Below are 20,366 nucleotides of genomic sequence, written 5' to 3'. Positions count from 1 at the left end.
AGAGGACCAGCAGAAAGCACAGGGTGATGGAGGGAGGAGAAGGGGGGGGGGGGGAAACACCCACTCTTTTACATCAGACTGACGCACGAGTGCTGACAGAGATCAGATAGAAAAGGCCACATCCTACTCCCCCTCCCCTCCCCCTGAGTCAACTGGAGCATTGGTTGTGCTGACGTGGCCGTGGAGCGCCAGCCTTCCAGAGGAAGCAGCCACGGGAAAAACATCAGTCCTCCTCCACAAAACGGCAGGCTGCCACTGAGCCAAGAATAGCCACAAACAAGCTGCCCGTTCTGGCAGTGTAAACAGAGGCTAGGCAACACTTTGGGAACACCATCATCTCCCGTCAACATCACATAACCCGTCCCTCCCTTCCTCCTTGGGCAGGCAGACAGGATCAACTGGTGCGACGTGTCTGAGTCGAGAGCAAGGCTGGAGGTTACCACGGGGAGATGGGGATAATTGGTCAGGTTGGGTGAAAAAGCCGAGGGAGAGACCCATCCAAGGCCAGACACATGTCCACACACATACGTACGCAGGTGCGCACGGGTGGTAGGGCCACTTTGAGCATCCACCTGTTTCCTATTGTCTTAAAATGGATAGAGATCATAACAAACAAACACAAGTGGGGCTTCACGCAGGTCTTCTAAGGCATACTGCAACCAGGGAACTTGGCAAACGTGGCTCTGAAATAACGGCAACAATCCAAGCAAACTGTCAGGTTTAATCGGATGTACAAATGAACCCTCAATTAGATAAGGAGAATGAAAAGAAGCAGAGATGACAAGCTAGACATAGGCTTGCTGCTATTAACAGACGGGTGTAAAAATCAAGTAAAGCACACAGCAAGAGACGGGAGGAAAGAGAGGTTTCATATGGGAGCTCTTAATAAGCTCCCATTGGCAACATGATGAACTGTGAGCCTATGAAGATGGAGCGGGCTTGATTATTAATTAGAGCTAATAAATTGTCACCATCCACAAATAAAGCGGAGAGAGAGAGGACAGGAAAGGGAAAGGCAAGCAGACAGAGGTTAATAATTACAGCGAAGCAAGTGAAAGAGGCTAAGTACTGAACTGTCAATACAACAAAAAAGTACTAATTGCAAAGCCCAACCCTGATTTTTTTTTGTGATGACACTGTGGCACATGGTTCTCCTTTTGCAACGCATGGCCCATTTTTCTCACAGCCAGAAGAGATCTTCATCAATTAAGGAAGTAGTAATTTGCAATAAGTGTAACGTTCTATTAGCAAATTACAAAGCCACGGATGTGTACGCTTGTCTTTGGAACGGCTACTTCTCCACAACATGCTGGTTAGCATCAACCACTGCCAATCCAGGCACACGGAGGAGGAGAGTGGGAAAAAAGAGGAAAAGGCCATTCTGTGTTGATCTGTGTGCAAACCAGAGCCCGAGGGAGGAAGCTGTATAGTAAACAACGGAACAATTTAAAAAGAAATAGCCCTTTTTTTTTTTTTAGGTGTTAGTAAACTGAAGTCTGATTCTATATTTTAAGCTATCCACATGGTTCCTGCAACCCCAACCGGCATGAATGACGTTTGCAGGAGGGGAGGGAATCAGTAACCTTCATGCTTGTGCTTATTACAGAACATCACACTGCTGCTGCTCTCAGCCAAAGCAAAGGAAAAGGGATTTTTAAGTACTTCATTATTTGGCTCTGTTCGGGATATGAAGATTCCACTCTAAAACCACTGTCTCCCCCTGAAAACGAGAGGCTAACCTCACAAATCCAGCTGAGTGCACGTGGAATTGCCTTTCTATGACCACCCCATCCCAGACTAAACTACCTAAAGGTTTTTTTTTCCATCTTCTATCATCCTCTTTACCCTTTCTCCCTCCCCCTCCTTGGTATCAACGCAGCAATAGGAGAATGAGTCACAAGCTCAGTCATTCTTAGAGCTACTCACTGCAGAAGCTGTGAATGAACCGCGCCTGTGTGTGCGTCCGCATGCACATGTTTGTGTACATGTACGAGGAGCTAGGTGGGGGATGTGGTGAATATAAAAAAAAATGTGCTAATGTGGCTAATGTGTCTGATGATTGCGGTCCAATTATGCGAACCATATGTGATGAGTTTTTGTTCAGGAGGTTGCTGGGGGTGAGGAAACATGCAACTTCCTCACAATTTTGCGCATGAGTTTTCATTTTAGGCCAACAGATACTGTCATGTCATTTTACATGCTGTGTCCACTGGAAGCACAATACCTGTTGCACCAGCCCCCCCACCACTGCAAGCTCAATGTTGCATGATGGTTTTGTGTCCTTGCCGCCCACTCGCCAACCACAATGTAAACTCAATGGAAGGCTTTAAATAGATAGACAGGTAGGAAATGAAGAAAGGGAAGAGGAGAGAGAGTGTCAAAGAACGGAATGAGAGGTAGGATGAATAAAGGAGAGATTTCTTTTTAAGCTGATGTTGATTTCTAGTGACGCTGCTGATATTTTGGCTGATTTTTACAATCTTAAACAATCTGACCATATAAGTAGAAATAAATTGGAAACAAAGTAAAGATTTCCTCTCTGGAGTCAGAGACAGAATCCAAGGCTTCTAAAAGGGGCCAGTATAGTCCATTAAAACTGTTTCTGAGGGACAGATCCTTCCAATATGGCTGGACAAAACATCACACAGCCTAATCGGACTCTAAATGTCTCAAGCAATCTTAAAAACTCAAACTTGCCTTGAACAGATAAATAATGGGAATGTGTAATGCAACAGGAAAGCTTCCTAAAAGTAAATTCCAGCAGAATGTCTCTCAAGCCTGTACTGTGTGTATTGACAGTATGGATACGCCTGCACCACGCAGTGTCAGATGTTCAACAGTGCACGTCCGGGCTGCTCAGTTTCAGGCACAGGGGACATGACAATCTCAAGTCCCTCTGATAGAAAATAGACCAAGCACATCTGCAGCACCATCAGGAATGAGATGAGGTGTCACAGTTATGGCATCGGAGATAAGGGACAAGTAGACAGATAGGCCGACTGACCAACCAGTAACAACAGAGAGAGAAAAGGCAGAGGATACTGGCGACAGGGCTACAAACTGAGCCAGGGGTACTCATGTACATACAAATGTGTGTGCACATACAGACACGCACACACACACACTCACTCACACTCTTTAGCCACCTGTCGAGATGCCAGAATGGCTGTCTTGGCTTTGGTGGGAGAAGGCGCATCTCTATCAGGCTCAATAAGCCCAGTGGAACTACAGTGCTTTCAGCCATCAACCAGAGACTGAATCATCCAAAGTGATGTGAATCAGCAGCAGGCTAAGTCAGATAAAGAAGTGGATCTAATCAACCCAATGGTCCTGATGCTGACTTGTCTCATCAGTCACCAAGCTTATCGTGTGGTCTATCACTTGGTGCCAGTGATGCAGCCTTCAGATCTACAGTGGCAGACGCTGAGAAAGGCCAACCCAGGGAACGCTGGGGGTCTGGGTTGAAGCTATGAGGGCATGTCCACTTGAAAACAGAATTCCCCTTATGGCAAGGAAGGATAGCGAGCAGGAAGATGCTAAATGGCCACACTAATAGCCTCCCTCGCTAAAGGCCCCTCCTCCAAGGCAGATATCAAAAAAGGCATCCTATAAATTGTATTTTGCAAGATTGTCTGTTCATATTAAGCAGGCTGTCATGCGCTAACACGTAGCAATTACGCACATCCAGCTGATAAAAATACATGATTGAATACACAAATTGGTGTGGGATGGAGCAATTCCTGAAAAATATGTGTAAACCACATCATTCTGTCTGTAACTGTGTCACGCTGTCCCTGTCAGTACATACTAGGGTTAAAGGTGAACGCATGCATAGGCACAACAGATACTTAAGTGAACAGGGATAGTGTGTTGTTGCGAACACACAACAAACCAAACCAAACCAACCAACCAACCACATGCGCATACATGCTTGCACACACACACACACTCTTCTTCCTCCCTCCTTGCACCGCAAGCGGTGAGTCATCCCTCTATTCACGTCACCGAGAGATGAGTGCACCCTGTGACAGGCCAGTTAGTAGCAGTCACACTGATCTATGTGGCACCTCTCAGCTCTTTGTTTCTCCTCTGATGGAGAGACTATGTATGCTCGCTCCCTATTAGGAAGGTTTACTCAGCTCGTAATGGGGGGCCAGTGGGGGAGCTCAGTCAGACAGGAGTAGGGAGAAGAGCCCCTGCATGAGCAAACTGTATGATGGCTTCCTACCTTAGCAGCATCACTTTATGTCACTGCTTCTGCTCTTCTGTCATGTAAACCTGGATGCCCAAGGCCTACTGCACAGGCTATTGTCCCATTGTTATTTATATACCTCACAGTGCATAGTCAAAAACTATAGACAAGAAATGGCAGCGTGAGACAATAAGCACTGGTCTATACATGGCTCAGTGAATTTATGGTAAAATGTCGTGTGCCTGTGTGCTGTGGTCACAAAGGGTAGCAAACATTACTCACTCACAAACCTTTATCATGCTGCCATCCTTTAGTTTTATTTATTAAATCAAATGGAACATTTAAGAGAAAAAAAAAATGCCTGTTAGCTCACAGAAATGTCAATATGCGGAGGGATGTCCGTGGAACGAGCCCTAAACAAAGCAAATCATTTTCAGATCTATGTTTTCCTGGGCAACTATATTTTATCATAATCGTTTACAATTATGGCCCCACAACTCTACCTCCTACAACTACTCCAGCTGTCTTCCGTTCACAATGTCAGCGACGTGTTGGAGCCAGACTTTATTGTTGCTGTCACAAAGCCAACGCAATCACCAACAATTGAGGATAAAGGAAATGACTGCCATCAGGACAAATAAGAATGTGTAACACATCTTACTCAAACACCGCCTTTCTGCCCTAACTCCTCTACCAACACACTGTAATTATACCATATGCTTATTTTACATTAGGATATCTGTTGGTGCACAGTTCATTTTCTCATCTGTCAAATTAAACAGTAAGAGCAGCAAGCCAAATGGTGTTCAGATAGCAAAGCTGATGAGGGGGGAAAAAATGATGACACATTCTGTAGTACGGGAAGTATTGTAATAAAAACATCAATAACAATCAAAGTGGATGCATTTATGTGCACGCAACATCACAGTTACTAGATCTAAGAATGAAGGTGATGGTAAATTTTTTGAGGTCAGGCAGCATTTGGTGCGTCTGTTTTTAATCTGTTATCTTCTACGTGTACTGTATCTATTATGTTTCTGTTTAGTTACTATGCATATTAAGCATTTGTATGTACGTATATCAACGTGATCAAGTTTAACCAGCTCAGTGTCTCTTATAAAACATCTCATTTTGATAAAATATTGATGCATTTTCATAACGCATTCTTTCAAGCTGTACATTTCTCTATATTGGCTGGAACCGTAAAATGCAATTATGCCACTGAGCAGTCTGGGAGCTGTGAGACATGACTGTCATCCTGTTATCATTTCTGTGAAAATACATCAATGCATCCTGGCCAACACCCTCTGTTTTTCACTGAACACACTGAAGGAAGTTGAATGAATGAAGGTGAAGGTGATATATGAAAAAAGAATAAAGAAGTTCAGCAGAAATCTGGCTCTGTCAATCAGATTATTCTCACGCCTCTTACAATCTAACATTTGTTGAGGGGATCAGAATTAAGCACCTACATGGATTTTGCTGAACCTTTAGTAATCTCTATGATTAGATGACAATATTTGGGGTGTCAATATTGGACTTTAGAAAATCCTTGATTCATCATCATTTTCTACACGTACGGGCACAAATATACTGAGCTTTCATTTGAATGTTTTGCCTCTTACAGGTCAGTAAATTTCAGAAGACAAGAAAAAATACATATTGTCATGTATAATTTATGAATCAGCCAAACACAAACATACAGTGAAAACCTCCTCTTCTTTTGAAGAGACTGCGTTTGTGCTGGAAAAAGTGTAAATATCAAATATGTCTTTTTATGAGTGTGCATTTTTTACAGATGACCAAATTAATGATTCTAAACAAATCTGTAGTTAAGAAAAGAACAAATTGAGTTATATAAGTTTATGTTCTGCACCGTGTGGAGAGATATCTGATGTTATACATAACAAAAGAAAAATATATTGCATTAAACATCAGTTTGAATCTTTCCATGTGATTTTATTTTCTTAATTGCATATTATGGTGATATACGTCACTATTAGGAAAATGTTAATTATGAGATAACCACTTCAACTATATTGCCCAGCCCTATATATTTTCCAGATTTTCTGTAGTAATCAATTTAGACAAGTCTCTTAGCTTCCCATAGAGGTCAGGGTATAAGCAGAGTACTAAGCATTTTAAATGAGCCATACATTTCCTGGAGCTTTTCGGCAGACCGCAGCAAAAAAGGCATTTGTCTTGCGGTCACAATGTCCTGAAACTCGCACAGTTACAATATGTTGTCTGCGCTCACTGGAGCACTCTCTGCTGGAGCAGTAGCCCTTTGACCACTGAATACACTAGATCTCTTACAGCATTTTGCAGCAAGGTCTTCGGTCTTTATATTAAGGAAGAACTGCTAGAACTTTCTTTTATTCTTCTTGTTGCGTTTGGGATTTTTAATTTAGTTTGGAAAGAGTGTGCTCTCCAAATAGATTAATACATGTCATTATGTAAACTTTTTTGGATTTTTTCCAGACTAAAAGCACATCGAGTGCTGCAAGGGCGAAGGGTTTAATGAATGACCATGGATCCAATATTCTGAATTGAACAGAAAAATAATGTTATTTTCTACATTTTACACAAGTTTTGTTTTTCCTTCTATACTGAAAACATACCAAACCAAGATACATACATAATTTTGTGTACCTTTACAGCCTACTGAAAAGATATGCATGCAATAACAGAACAGCTTTCTTACCTGTGATACACTGAAACTGACCATCCTCTCGTCGAATAGTGAAGGCCTCACCTGGGTTTACCTGCACCAGGATTACCTGTGGAGAACAAAAGCCACATTTTATGTAAATGGACAACTTGTACAACACGTCAGCATGTATAAACTAAAGTTGCTCTGGAATTGTACAAATCTTTACAAAATGTCCCTTCAAATTACCATGCAAAGCACCCAGACCGTTGGGTGCTTTGCATGGTAATTTGATGAAGGTTTGTGTTACAATGATGATACTGGCAAATCGAAATCATAGTTGGGAAAAAAAATCGTACCCTAGTCTTACCATTTAGAGCATTTTCTGAGGGGGGGGGATGCCTAATAATGTAAGGCGACACTTGGCAGAGGTAGGTACCAAGCAACAGAAAACACCACCAAATAAGTAAATAAAACACAAAAGCTGTCTGCTGTGTTCCACAAAATATGTGCATTGAAAAAAACAAACAAAAAAGGTGGAAGGTCACGCGTTAATTAAATCACAATAATTGTTACGAAGACATCAAAACCAGGTATTCGCTACAAAATCAACAAACAGAATTAACTGAGAGGTAAGGCTGACAAACTGGGAGGTAAGACTTTCTCAGGTTGAACGCGAGTCCTCCAATTTGTCTGAGGGGATAGAACAATTTAAAACTCTAAAGAAACTTTCAACTGCCCTTTTTTATAAAGAGAAAGACACATTACCATCCCAATACCTGACATTGAGCCACCGTTATGTGTGTGTGGAAATGGTTAATTGAACATACAGCAACTCATGTTCTACATAAACGTTCACTGTCCATTTCTCACGGATATTATCCATAGAACTAGGATTGTTCTAGGTAAGCAGTACATTAATGATTACAAAAAAAATTATTCTTTAGATCGGAAATTGTGGTTGAGTGTCACGAGACCAATATATTTTAACCAGCGCTCAATTTTGTAATCAATGAAATAAACGGTCATGAATTGTAACGTTGTAACTTGTGTTTGATAATATTTTTGTTTATGTGTTTAAAGGGGTTAATACAAAGGAATATTTAACAAGGGATCATATCATTTTCCCAACTGTATGAAAGCCAGAAATAACCTGTAAATCAGGAACATTCAAGATTTACGTCACAGGTGAAAAAAAAACAAAAAAACAAAAAAACAAAAAAACAGGAAGCACTTGCCCTCTATCTCTAAAGTGATTGGGTCACCATATTTATAAATTTATAAATTGTCAAGGAAGCATTATTTGAACAGTTTCTCCCCCATACCTAGTGTTAATGTGGATAAAAATCACGTTTCCCTCTTGTAGAGTTATCAGGCTGTATAATCAATTTTTTAAAAGCTTCATCCATAAACAATTGTAAAACTGTTACTCATCTCATACCATTATGGAGTTGATTCATGGACTGTTTGAAATATCAGGTACACATGTTATGCCTACAGAGCCTGCTGTACTGGTCATCACTAAAGACTGAGTGACAGAAAGGAACAACAAAAGCCTCATATGACAAGGTGAATTTTGTCCAAGCAATCACCTTTAAAACGTTTCTCTTGGACAAATTCTCTATTTTGGTAATTGTTCTGCATTGCACGTTATTTTTCCATTCACTTAAATCAACAGTCAGTTTTGTTAGAGATCAAGATCACTGAAACTTCTCCCTCTAAATAATATCAAATTCATCACCTCTTAACTTCCAACAAAGACCACAGAACTAGGTTGTGTTGACCTGCAATGTGTTGGGCCGCTAGTTAACTCACTCTTGTGAAGTCGCTGTCATAAGAATCCTACACTCCCCTGGCAAGGGCTTTTGCTATGGTTCTCTTCGAGCCGACATCATCAGCACCCCATCTCTGACACTGCTCCATTCATGTGCTCAGCGGGGGAGAGGAAAGAGCCCTTTGACTGCACCACAGTAAGCTTCATAATGTTCATACACTCCACGACAGGCATGCGTCACAGCAAGTTTATGGTGGTGGGGGGGTGAGGGTGGGAGGCTGAGAGGGGGGTGCAGGGGCAAGGGAGGTCTAATTGAATCAAAGTCTAGGCACTTCACAGTCGGGTGAATGTGTATGTTTGTTGTCCACCCCCTTCTGTGCGAAGCAAACACCCCTCCTTGGACTCCCTTTTCTAATTTAATCTTAACGTTTGGGAGTTCAATTTGAAACCAATACTGAGACATTCACTGCATGTTCATGAAATCAAAAGGAAGGACATTTTTATCTGACTGCTACTTACTGTTGCCCGCATTGCTTTTTCTCATTCAGACGTCGCTATTCACGCAGTCACAGATGCTTCAGGGTCTACCAGACCCTCCACCACTTCACCCAACCCTCATGAGAAATCACATGACCTGCGATGCTAACACATCTGGCTGGGCTGATCCTTTACACCCTCCACTTCCATCAACTCCCGCACAAAATCCAGGAAGAAACTGGCGAGAGGCGAGGAGGAGCAGCGGGAGCTATGTAGGCGGATGGGGCTTAGTCTCTTGCGCTGTATGTAGCCTTCACAGAAAGCGTGGCGTGAATCTCATGTTTGCTTAGCCTGGTTCAGCCTCATCTGCTCCGTAGCGGCACTCTCTGCAGCAGGCAGCTTGCTCACTCTTGCCTCTGGCTCCAGTGCAGCCTCCCTACCGTCAGTATCCACAGCAACCCCTTCAACAAATAAACCACAGCGATGTCCGCGCCAAACCTTCAGAGAGGGGATTGAAACCTTATCAGCAGTGGCCACTCTCCGGAAAAGGAGGCGGATGAACCCGGGGAAAACAAGACCAAAAATACGAGAAGGACTGGATGATGCCTCAGTTTGCTATTCAGTTTCCTCCTTGCCTCTGTCACTGACTGTGTGCCAGCTCAGTTAACGCCTGCTGTGCTTCTTAATACGGTTAATTTCAATAGCATTCCATCAGGGTGTGATCATAGCACAGCGGAGCCGGCAAAGGTATAAGGGTTCCATAGCGTGGGGAGTCCTTTGTTCTGCCTTTTTTCACAACAACAAACAATGGCGTGAGGGAGCTGAGCGACCCACGCAGCTTCTGAGGCTGACATATACGACTACGCTACAGTCCCTCTCCCTCCCTCCCTTCTCTCCCTCCCCCTCATACTCTCTATGGCTCTCTCTCCCATTCACAGAGCGACATGCCATGCAACCTCTCCTAATACTCCGATCGATGTGAGAGGAGATGAGGTGGTGGGAGTTCAATTGCAGCGGTCCAGCGCTGGCGACAATTGCGCCCTCGAGTTCTCTACTGTCTTCAAAGATCACAAAGCAGCCCACTGATAGTCAAAACAGAGACAGTATTTGTACAATGACACAATAAACAGAGCTTGCGAGTATTCACTGCTTCTGTAACATCTGTCCTCATTCATTCTAAATGGATTACTTCTTAAAGCGACAGTGACACTGATCACTTGATCAGCATGTGCCAAGTTAAGAGACATTCTGCGTCACTGATACTGTTACGCAGGGGGAACACCTATGGCACGTCCTCGGCAAAATGAAATTTTACTCTGTGAAATAAAAAGGGCAGGATTAGATAAATAAAGCCGCTTGTAGCCACGATCAATGACCAAGTACAATAGGCTTATAAATTAAAATGACTTTAGGGAAATATGAAGCAAAAATCAATTTTGGACCAAATCACACAGTTATTGAGGATAGCGCCCCCTTTTGGCTGATTTAAGTATCTATATTTCTAAATACATGTTCCAACTTTATTTAACTTTCAGCGAAAAAGTCACCAGTTAGTTAAAATATTAGGGTGAAAGTCAGCAGTTAACAGGGTAACATGTTAAACCAAAACACTGACGAGCAGCACGACGCAAATGCCTCAAACTGGGAAAATTAGGGGTCCAGTCGGCATTTTCTACTAAAAAGACTGCTGGTGTTTTTCCACAGCGAGTGAGGCGTAAGCTACGCAACTTTCTCTCGTGTGCTACTGTAATCCTTGGCTGTAATTTGAGGATTAATGAGTAGCATTGCGTCTCTGCAACAGCGCCTCTGAACATGGCGTGATGATGTGACGTCATCAAGGTTGGGGCGGTGGCTTGCCACTCCAATTATTTCATTATTGTGGTTATCGCGATAGCTCTAACTACCAAAACTTGTCTTGGCCAAAAGGTTGTTAGCATTTTTTTTCTTTTAAAGTTACAACTGCATATTGTTGTGCTGTACTCTGTGACGGGATTAGTGTTTTTTGGTTTAGAATATGGACAGGTTACTGTGATATTTCCAGGCATTTTCCCTAATGTATGCTTAAACTGGTAATATTCTCTTCACTACAGTATTTAGCTTTGGATTTCATAAGATTGCCTCATACTATTACATCAGTGTCAGCCATTAAACAGAGGCAAAACCTCTAGTTTTCCAAGTCTCGAAGTAGCATCTACAACATATTCAGCCCAAAAAATGACACTGCAAAATAACAAAACAAAGGACATAGCAAAAGATGAATACATTTTTAGTCAAGTTATCTTCTGATAACTACACTTGCTTGAGGCAACTGCCAATCACAGCTATCCTTTACATCCCTTGAAGCTCAGCTCTAATGAAATAAGGAATTCTGAATTTACAGTGCTAATGTAAAATACATTCAAGCTCTGCTACAGAATGAATGTAGCAGATCACTTAATGTGTAGCTGCCATCACAAACCAACTGTGCGATGACTTCATTTGAAAGTGGATAGAAATAGTGCTAGGATACTGCAAAGGTTACTTTTCACACAGATGACTAAGCACTGTAATGTGCAATGGTTTCCTGCTCACATTCACAACAGGGAGGATCTTTTAAACAAAGCACTAGATGGAAGAACCCATGCATTAAGAGAACAGAAACAATGACACACATATTCATAGAACAATATGTCCAAAAGTTAAATAGTATATCTTGCTCCCACCATTGTAAAGATTTGCATCCATGTATGCAACCCTGTGCAAAGAGAGTGTGGATCAATTAGCACACGCTGTCACACAGGTGGCCACTGCTGTGTTTTATTACCCAGGAGAATGGGCCTGCTCTGTGTGTTCATGGCTGTTAGCTCTGACGTTTCTCAGCCGTCGGTGACTCAGAGTTCAGGTTTCTCACTATTTGTTCCTCTTAATTGTTTACTGTGCGTTGATGTGACATAGCAGCTGGGCGGACAGGAAACAGGAGCCAAATGACACAGGGAAAAGCCTGCCAGTGTCGGAACTAGCCAGGAACTAACGCAGTCTCCCTGAAGCTGATGGCATACGCTTACGTGTGCAATGATAATTCAAGGCAATTTGATGATCCTGCACCCTCCAGGTTTCCTTGGAAACGTTGCATGATGGGTAGGAGTTTAACGGTACACATTATTCACAGTATGAGATGTATCTCGGTTTTGGAGTCACGGTTTGGTATGTTTTCAGTGCAGCAGGGAAAAACTAAAACAATTAGAAAATTATATTTTCTCACATTTATCCTGAAAAATGTAAACATTTAATGGTAGCTCATTAGTTCTGTACAATTCTTACTCTAACAGTAAATGGAGAATAATAATAATAATAATAGCATATTGTTATCAAGAAGAATTAAAGTAATGCTCCATTGTAAGAGTCTGACCTGTTGATAAGTCATGAACTGCATATCTGGAATGATAAACACTATATAGCATCAGTTATTACATTGGCACAGTATTCGAGTGATACCATTGTAGATAACAAGTGTTCCCACAGTAAAAAACGACTTCAGTTGAACAATAGCTGCATAGTTTGACACTAATTGCTGCTGACATCAGTTTGTTTTTTTCCGCCAATATCTATTCAACCACTGACATGAACGTCTGTATAAGCACCTACACTACCTACATTAGTCTGATACACCTGTACTTTGTCACGTCTCCACAAAAACTTAATTCAGCTCATTTTAAATATGATTTATTATAGGGCCAATGCAGGACTGGAGTCATTCCGGTATTGATCTGGGTGTATGGTTAGGATCACTGCCCTGCTACACATCAAAACAGCACCAAAATAAATTAGAATGCTACTATGAAGAGCATTTTACTCATGATTTGGCCTGCATTTGGCTTTGGGCTTAGTTCCCTTCGATATCTACTATTAATAGAAATGTTAAAAAAAGTATCCCACAGCCTGATGCTGCCACCACCATCCTTCACAGTGGAGCTGGTGTTAGATAGGTGATAGGCTGTGGTAGTCCTGACACAGAGATCTCCACTACAGCTGAACTATTTATTTTTGTTCAATCAGACCACATTATCTTTTGGCTCATGCCCTCTGAAACTTCACATCAATTTCTCCCAATTCCAGGTATGCTGTCATGTGTTTTTTTTTCTCCCCAGGAGTACCTTCCATCTGGCTCCCCAACAGCAGAGCCCAGACTTGTGAAGTGCTGTACTGACTGTAGTCCTTCCAAAGGAATTTGTTATCATAGCTAAGGTACTTTGTACTTTTTTCAGAGTTTTCTTGGGTTCCAGGTCAGCTTCTTGGCAAATGTCCTAAGGTTGGTTATTGTCTGGTCAGGTCAAGTCCAGGTGGTTTCAGTTTTTGACCATTTTTAATAATGAAGCCTTTGGGCTCCTCCTAAATTTCTAACTCAGAAAATAAATTATTTTCCACAGACCTGGAGATGTTTTCTCCCAGGTTTCTATGACTATTACTTAAAATAGCATTTTAAACATTTTAAACTAACAAAACATTAGGTTTTGTGGTCAGTTCTTGGTCAACCAAATTCTCATTGCCTGGACAATCACTGGTGTTATTTCCATAAGGAGTAAAGTGTTTCTTAGTCCATTATTTTCAGGGGCAAGATGGACATATGCAGACCTGATGTATTATATTTGTGAGTGATAGGCTATATTGTGCTAGAAATACCATTGACTATAGATATAACGTTCAAATATATTTTACTAATGTGATTTTAATAATCATATGGCTTAACAGACTATAAGACAGGAAGTCAACCCCCCCCCCCCTTAACAACTTTAAACTCACCCGAACTAATTACTTCTAGGTCGAACTTACTGAACATTAACTCGGCTCCAAATGAATTAACACCATGTCAAAGACCCAGCACAAATCGCTGTATTGGCCCCCAGCCTCAGAGGACAGAAGAGCTGAGTGGATAAAGTCTGTCCGTGACCTAACTTCAAACCTGAAAGCTCTACGTTTTTGCCATGTTTTAGAGATTATTTGTAGGTTAACCCGTCAAACTTGGCGTTAGCATGTTGTCCGGCTAACATGGCTAGCATACTCCTACAGGCTAAGTAGGGCTCATTTTGTAATACTGAGGAACAGTCAAGAAAACTGTGTGAACGTTACGCCTCGTTTGAAGCCAGCTAAATAATGAGAGTAGCAGGTTTGATGCCGGTAACAGTTCGTGTTGCTTTTTCTGGAACTTTATACTGCGTTAGCTTTGCTGTTGCCAGAATATATGTGTGTGTTGCTCCTGTATGTAAATTGTTCGATAGACATGCCCCGAAGGTGAAATAGCTAGATCAGTACAGTATTTGTATTGACTGACGTACTTAATAAAATATTCAGTATCTGTGTCTGTTCTGAATATTGGTGCAGTAATAATCGTATGGTTTGTCTCACTGGCTTAGAAGAAAGTGTCCTAAATATTGCTGAGTCACGCGCTGTCCACCTCCTCTCGATAGCTGACAAATAGTGGGCTCACCCCCATCTTCACAGATGATTCAGTGGATGACCAAGAGACAAGGAGAGTGGGTTGCATTTTTGTCACAACATCTCAAGCCCTCTGGCAACTTGTGAGGGGCACATTTCCAAGGCCCTGTCTCCTGTGTCTGGCTATAGCATACAAGGCCAGCACCAAAGACGGCTGAGTTGGGAGTGAGGTCTCACTATCCCACAGTAACATTAGCCCACGCATGGCACGTAGCCACAAGCAGACCACACACTCATGGCTGTGTGCTCCCTGTTCAATTTGTGTAGTTACTAATTAATGCTAAGTGTTCTCTCACACAAACAGAGCAAACAGTAGGTTCTGGATTTTTTAAATCTCAGCTCCTGTCATAGGAGGATTTTTTTAAAACAACACGATCATGTTTGAATAACAACATGTTAGAATAGAAAGGCAATTCAGAGCAATTATAAAACAAAATACCTATTCCTTCTTTCACTGTTCTTTCTAAGCTAATGCCACAAAAGTGCTACGCTGTCTTGAAAGATCTTGTAATTATAATACATTTCCCGAAAGGTTGGATGATTCCTACGTAAGGGTTTGGCAGCAACTGCACAGCAAGAATTTATTCAGAGGAGTGAGAGCCACTGAACCATTTCTACTAACTGCTCATCCAATTTTTCTCAAAGGTGTTTTTATCACTTACAGTCTGTGAGGTTACAAACACAGACCCGAAAACCATCAAAACAGTAGAACATAAAAACAAATGCACAAGAACATGAAAACATTAAATGGCAGGTCGAATGAAAAAGAGTAGCCTAATGAACAAAATGGAAAAAAACCATCGGTACAGACAACAGCTAAGTACATAAGCCATTAGCTGAGCTTAAACATTGACAGAAACAGACTGATTCATCTGTTACCAATTTAGCTACAAACCAAACGGCGAGAGGAGGAAAAACTTGGAGGGGAGGGGGGCTTAAATGGATGGAAGCAGTGAATCATACAGTAGCCAAAGTCATCTCTAAAAAGGAATCATCTCAGGTAATGACCCCAAGACAACAGCTTCCTCTCTGACTCACAATAATTGGTCCAACAGAGCGTTAATACCGAGCCAAGACTGGGATAAAGAAACCGAGAACAAAAAAATAAGGTGTCCTTGCAGCTTCTCCAACTAAAGGTCAGAAACAGAGGGGTCAGCCATCGCTGTGAATCCTCTTCACTGTCACCACAGTCCTGCCTCGCTCTGTCAGGGCCCAGACCCCTCCAGTGGTTCCTGCTCCTCACTCTGCAGCTGTCATGATATTTACACACCTCCTCAGACACACAACACACATTAGATACATCTTATTCACAGCAACACTCAAACAAAAGCCTCACATCAAATCATGCAAAATGTATGTCTTTTTTTTTTGCATCAGGATCAGCAGTCAAGACTCTGACACCATGAAGTTAGTTAATTAATTCCCATCAAATCTTCTTTGCCATATGTGCTTTCACGAGTTACTAAAAACTCCCTTAATAGGAGAAAGCACTGTATTTAGTGCCAGTTTCTAGTGAGTAAAGTAACATAACAATAAAAAGGTCTAGCCTAAACAATCACAATCACAGTCACTGTGAAGATAGATGTGAAAAGAGGAACCAATATGTATGAGAAAGTTGATTTGGGAATTAAAGATCAGTCAATACAGATGTCAAAACTCCAGTTAGGAGAATTTACAATTCTTTCTGTGCTCCTGAACCTCCAGTATGTTTGCTTGTGTGTATAATGCAGCAAAAAAATTAAACAAATCCCACGCACATAAAAATAATAGCCTGCAGAGTATACAACAGCCCAGCCAGCCGAAGGTACAAAGTTTCAAAGTTCTTCAGATTCTGCAAAAAGCAGTGAAGTCAAAAAACAGCAGAGCCATGTGAAACATGAAACAGCCATAAAATACTTTTCAAATATTTTGGTACTCCATAACTTTACTGCTCGATTCTCTATTATGCTGCCCTGAATATCAATTTCAGGAGGTTTCAAGAAGTCAATACCAGGCAAGCTAACAATGCTATGATTAGCAACTACACACTCACACCCAGCTCAAAGGCAATAACTGAAGTTATAAAGCATTTTATTTGCAAGGCCATGCACCCATATAGCATTGTTGAAAATGATGGCTACAGATGGATGATACTGACCCTGAAACTAAAGTGCACAACATCCTGATCTGGCAGCATTTCAGTGAAAATTCATACGTAATGGGCACTGTCCAAAACGTTGCCTCATGTCTCACTGCCTATTATTTGTGATTGATCTTGTTTATTGTTAAAATGGGCCCTTAATACTTGACTTTTGCTATTTTGCCATTGATCGTTTACTGTCATTCAAACTCAAAATGTATTTAACATAAAATCAAATCATATTAAATCTTATCTCAATGTCAATGAATTATTCCTGTACCTAATTGTACACCATACTGGGTATTGATATGGCTGAGAGGGATGAACAAAATACCTCTAATGCATACACATCGTGATGTAGTTTGAAAAACACAGAACACACTGCTCCGTGTTACCTGATACTTGTTATTCCTCCTCGTAGAAACACATTGCAGTACATTTCAGCAATCATGAACATGCAGTGTCTCAAATTGGTATGAGCAGCAGGGTGGTAATGGTGTAAGCTAGGAAGGAACCGCAGCATTTTATTCCTCTAGATATCATAAAACACTGTAAACACGGACAGGGGACATGTACAGGTAATCAGGTAACCTTTGTGGGACGTGGTAAGGTAACTGAATTCCATGAGAACAACACCCTCACAGCTCAACACAACCAGCAAAATTTGATCTGTACGTGAACAAAGCCTGATTCAGGTGAGGGTTTTTCCACTGTGGAAAATGACAAGATGGCTGGAAAGGCCTGTTTATAGGGCAGCGCTAATCTTAGCAAGTCTTATCTGGACAAACTGCATATGAGTGAGGAAATGACGGGAAAGATATCACTGTGGGTTCCATGCTATCCCCCAGGAAGTCACGGAAACTTAAGCAAATCGAACTGATGACCATCGCAATGACAGGGAAATCACCCAGGCTTGTCAGGGCCACTCAGTCTCACTCTGACACCAACCAGAGATGGTGGGGAATATCAGCCCATATTCTTTGCACATACAGCACAAAAGAGATGTGGTTCACAACTAACAAACACCTGTCGCCTATGAAATACGTCCAGTGAGCAGCTGAAGAAAGGACAACAATTCCGTTAGGGTGGTTTCAATACTTATCTGAGTAAGAACCGAAATCTGCAAATTTTGTTTAGCACCTGAAACAAGGTACCAAACGCACCAGGTTTCACAAGAGGTAGATACTCTATGGTATCTATACAATTTTTAATTAACAATCTTTTAACAATTTAACCACTTCACACAGTAATGTGTTGTTTCATTATTGTCACTGAACAACTTTACGTGCAGGGCTTCAGACACCTTTTGGGTTTATTATTGCACGACACACTGGCTCCTGCTTCTGCTGGACTACATATCAGGCTGAATACCACATTAGTGCCTGCCCACTGTGCTGGTCAAACCACACACTATATCACCGCCTCTAGTGTTAGCGCTTAAGTAAGTGCTCAAGTGCTTTAAGTGTACCTGATAACATTTCCAAAGTCCATGAATGTAGTGCATTTCATTTATCTTCATGCCTGTATATTCTGGCTTTGCAAAGCAGTCTACTGTTATTATTATTTTAATATTTCTGACAAGGACAAAAAGCTACCGTATGCCATTACGCCTTTGTTTTGCAAAGACTTAGGGCCAACAACAGACAAAATAAGCCAGAGGAAGTACTTCTAACAAATCCCTTCAACTGTAATTACAAGGCAGATTGCTTAAAGTCAATTTGGGAATAACAGACTTGATGAAGTGTAACTTATAGCAGAGAGACATGAGGGCAGAAGGGTCTGAGTGTACCTGCTGGGGGCCGTCCCCGTTGACCATGGCTTGGGGGGGTGGCGAGGCCAGGATTGGGAGTTCAGGGCTGAGAAGCTGGCCGGACTCCAGAGGTGGGGTGTGGTCTGCCATGTCTCCCTCATTCACACCACTGAAGAGGTACACCTGTAAGAAAGACAAGGGGATCAATGTAAAAAGTACAAAGGATACCACAAAGATCTGTGGTATCATCACATTGACTCATCCAACCAGTCATCAGACCTAACCACATTTACACAGAATGCCCACAGGATGTGGCTTCTCTACCCCCTCTCCTAGTGTGAAGTATGAGCACACCATTATCTACATTTGTACAATGTTGGCATGTGACTGCTTTGAATATGAAGTAGACGTGTGTTAAATATTATACTACAGAATCATATTGATCTCTATGAAATATCTTTATATGTTTTTGGGGGGTTTTTTGTAGCATTTTATGATGATATTAAGGGAAAAAATGTGTGATTGTGAGTGATTTCTGTATTCTCTAGCATACACTGATGTCACACATGTGCAACTGTTTCCAGTAAAGACATAGTGACAAGCTGAAGGGGACTGAGTGGAAATCTGACACGCATCATAATTTATTTCCAGACCTACCAATTGTTTTCCACCAGTCATGCACTGGCAGCCATTCCTGACCCAACAGCCCAGTTGCTGACTCAGATATTTTTTTCTGATGGCATCGATGAGTGGCCAGGTTAGGGCAGCTGTCCCATTTAATCTAATCAGGCTTGATCACAATCCGAAGATAGGGTTTATGAGGTGCATTTTCTTTTATAGAATATAAATATGCTATGTAAATAAAAGTCACTCTTATTTGTGCCCTGTTTGGTTCTTGTTTCTGCTGCATACTGCCTGCTCCATTTAAAAGGGAACTTGTACAGTCCATATGAAATTATAAAATCAAATAGCAAGCCATGAGCCAAGATATACTCAAAAGGAAGCTTACCTGAAGCTAGTGAGGGACAGCTTATCAATAAACATTGAGCTCTCTCTTTGTCTAACTCAATTCTTGTTTAGGTGATGCAAACTAAGTTGATGTATTTACAGCAATAAATCACATCAAGAAGGACCGTATCCTCGGAAGATGCAGTTTGTTTTAAGACAACGCAATGAAGTAAGACTAGAAGGTAACAGGGCCACACTGAGGACTGACCCCTAGTGAAAAAACCTGCAAAATGCTTACATGGCTAACAACAATTCTGTCAAAAAAACAACAACAGAACACCATGGGAGAAATGTAACATGTGTCCTTGAACCTAATTACAATCTAGCGCATGCGCCCCTAAACCTCACAGTGATCTGGCTTATCTGTTAGCTTTAGCCCCTCCCATCCTTAAGCTTAACAACAAAGTCAGTTTACAGTGTGATGGTCAATGAACTGGGTTTGAGCGAACTATTGCTGCAGCAGAGAACCCACATGAGATTAGCCTAGTATCACTTGCAGGCTTTAGATGACGGCAGGCTCCTTCACCGGGCCTTCAAGTTGATCACTGCAATCACACTTAACTTTATAACACAAGACAGTTACAGGTAAATACATGTTTATCCAAGTTTGAAATGATTTGTGAAGACCAGCAAATGAGGGGTCAGTGGATGGAGAAGTAACAAAAATCCCTGATCTTTTCTTCTTCACATTTGCCACTGACCACCCACGTTTCACACACTTGATGAACACCCAAATGGCAATCTATTCTCACACAGGAAATGAATAATTAAGAGCTAATGATTCATTTTACAAATATGATGTGAATAGGTGACTGTACATTTCCCTCAGGGAAAAATAAAGTGCGCTATCTATCTATAAATGCACCTATCTATCTATTATAGAGTGTATAGATTGTATACTGTATGATTATATATATATATATA

The 20,366-nt window shown here is 41.5% G+C and overlaps 1 protein-coding gene across 3 annotated transcripts in view; it reads right to left on the bottom strand.

Moving 5' to 3' along the window:
• Positions 1-20,366, bottom strand: part of fndc3a (fibronectin type III domain containing 3A) — a gene marked incomplete at its 3' end in the record, with an annotated part of 39,157 nt that overhangs the window by 17,581 nt on the left and 1,210 nt on the right. For 2 of the 3 annotated variants that reach the window (XM_035680351.1, XM_035680350.1), the window contains 2 exon segments: positions 6,897-6,972; positions 18,474-18,617. In XM_035680351.1, coding sequence (XP_035536244.1) covers positions 6,897-6,972; positions 18,474-18,584 — 187 coding nt within the window. 3 annotated transcript variants of the gene reach the window in all.

This window comes from Morone saxatilis, unplaced genomic scaffold, assembly GCF_004916995.1.
Source record: "Morone saxatilis isolate NCDOM2014 unplaced genomic scaffold, NCSU_SB_2.0 Contig8, whole genome shotgun sequence".
Lineage (NCBI taxonomy): Eukaryota > Metazoa > Chordata > Actinopteri > Moronidae > Morone > Morone saxatilis.
The sequence above is the reverse complement of the archived record's forward strand: the minus strand, read 5'-3'. Positions and strand labels throughout refer to the sequence as shown.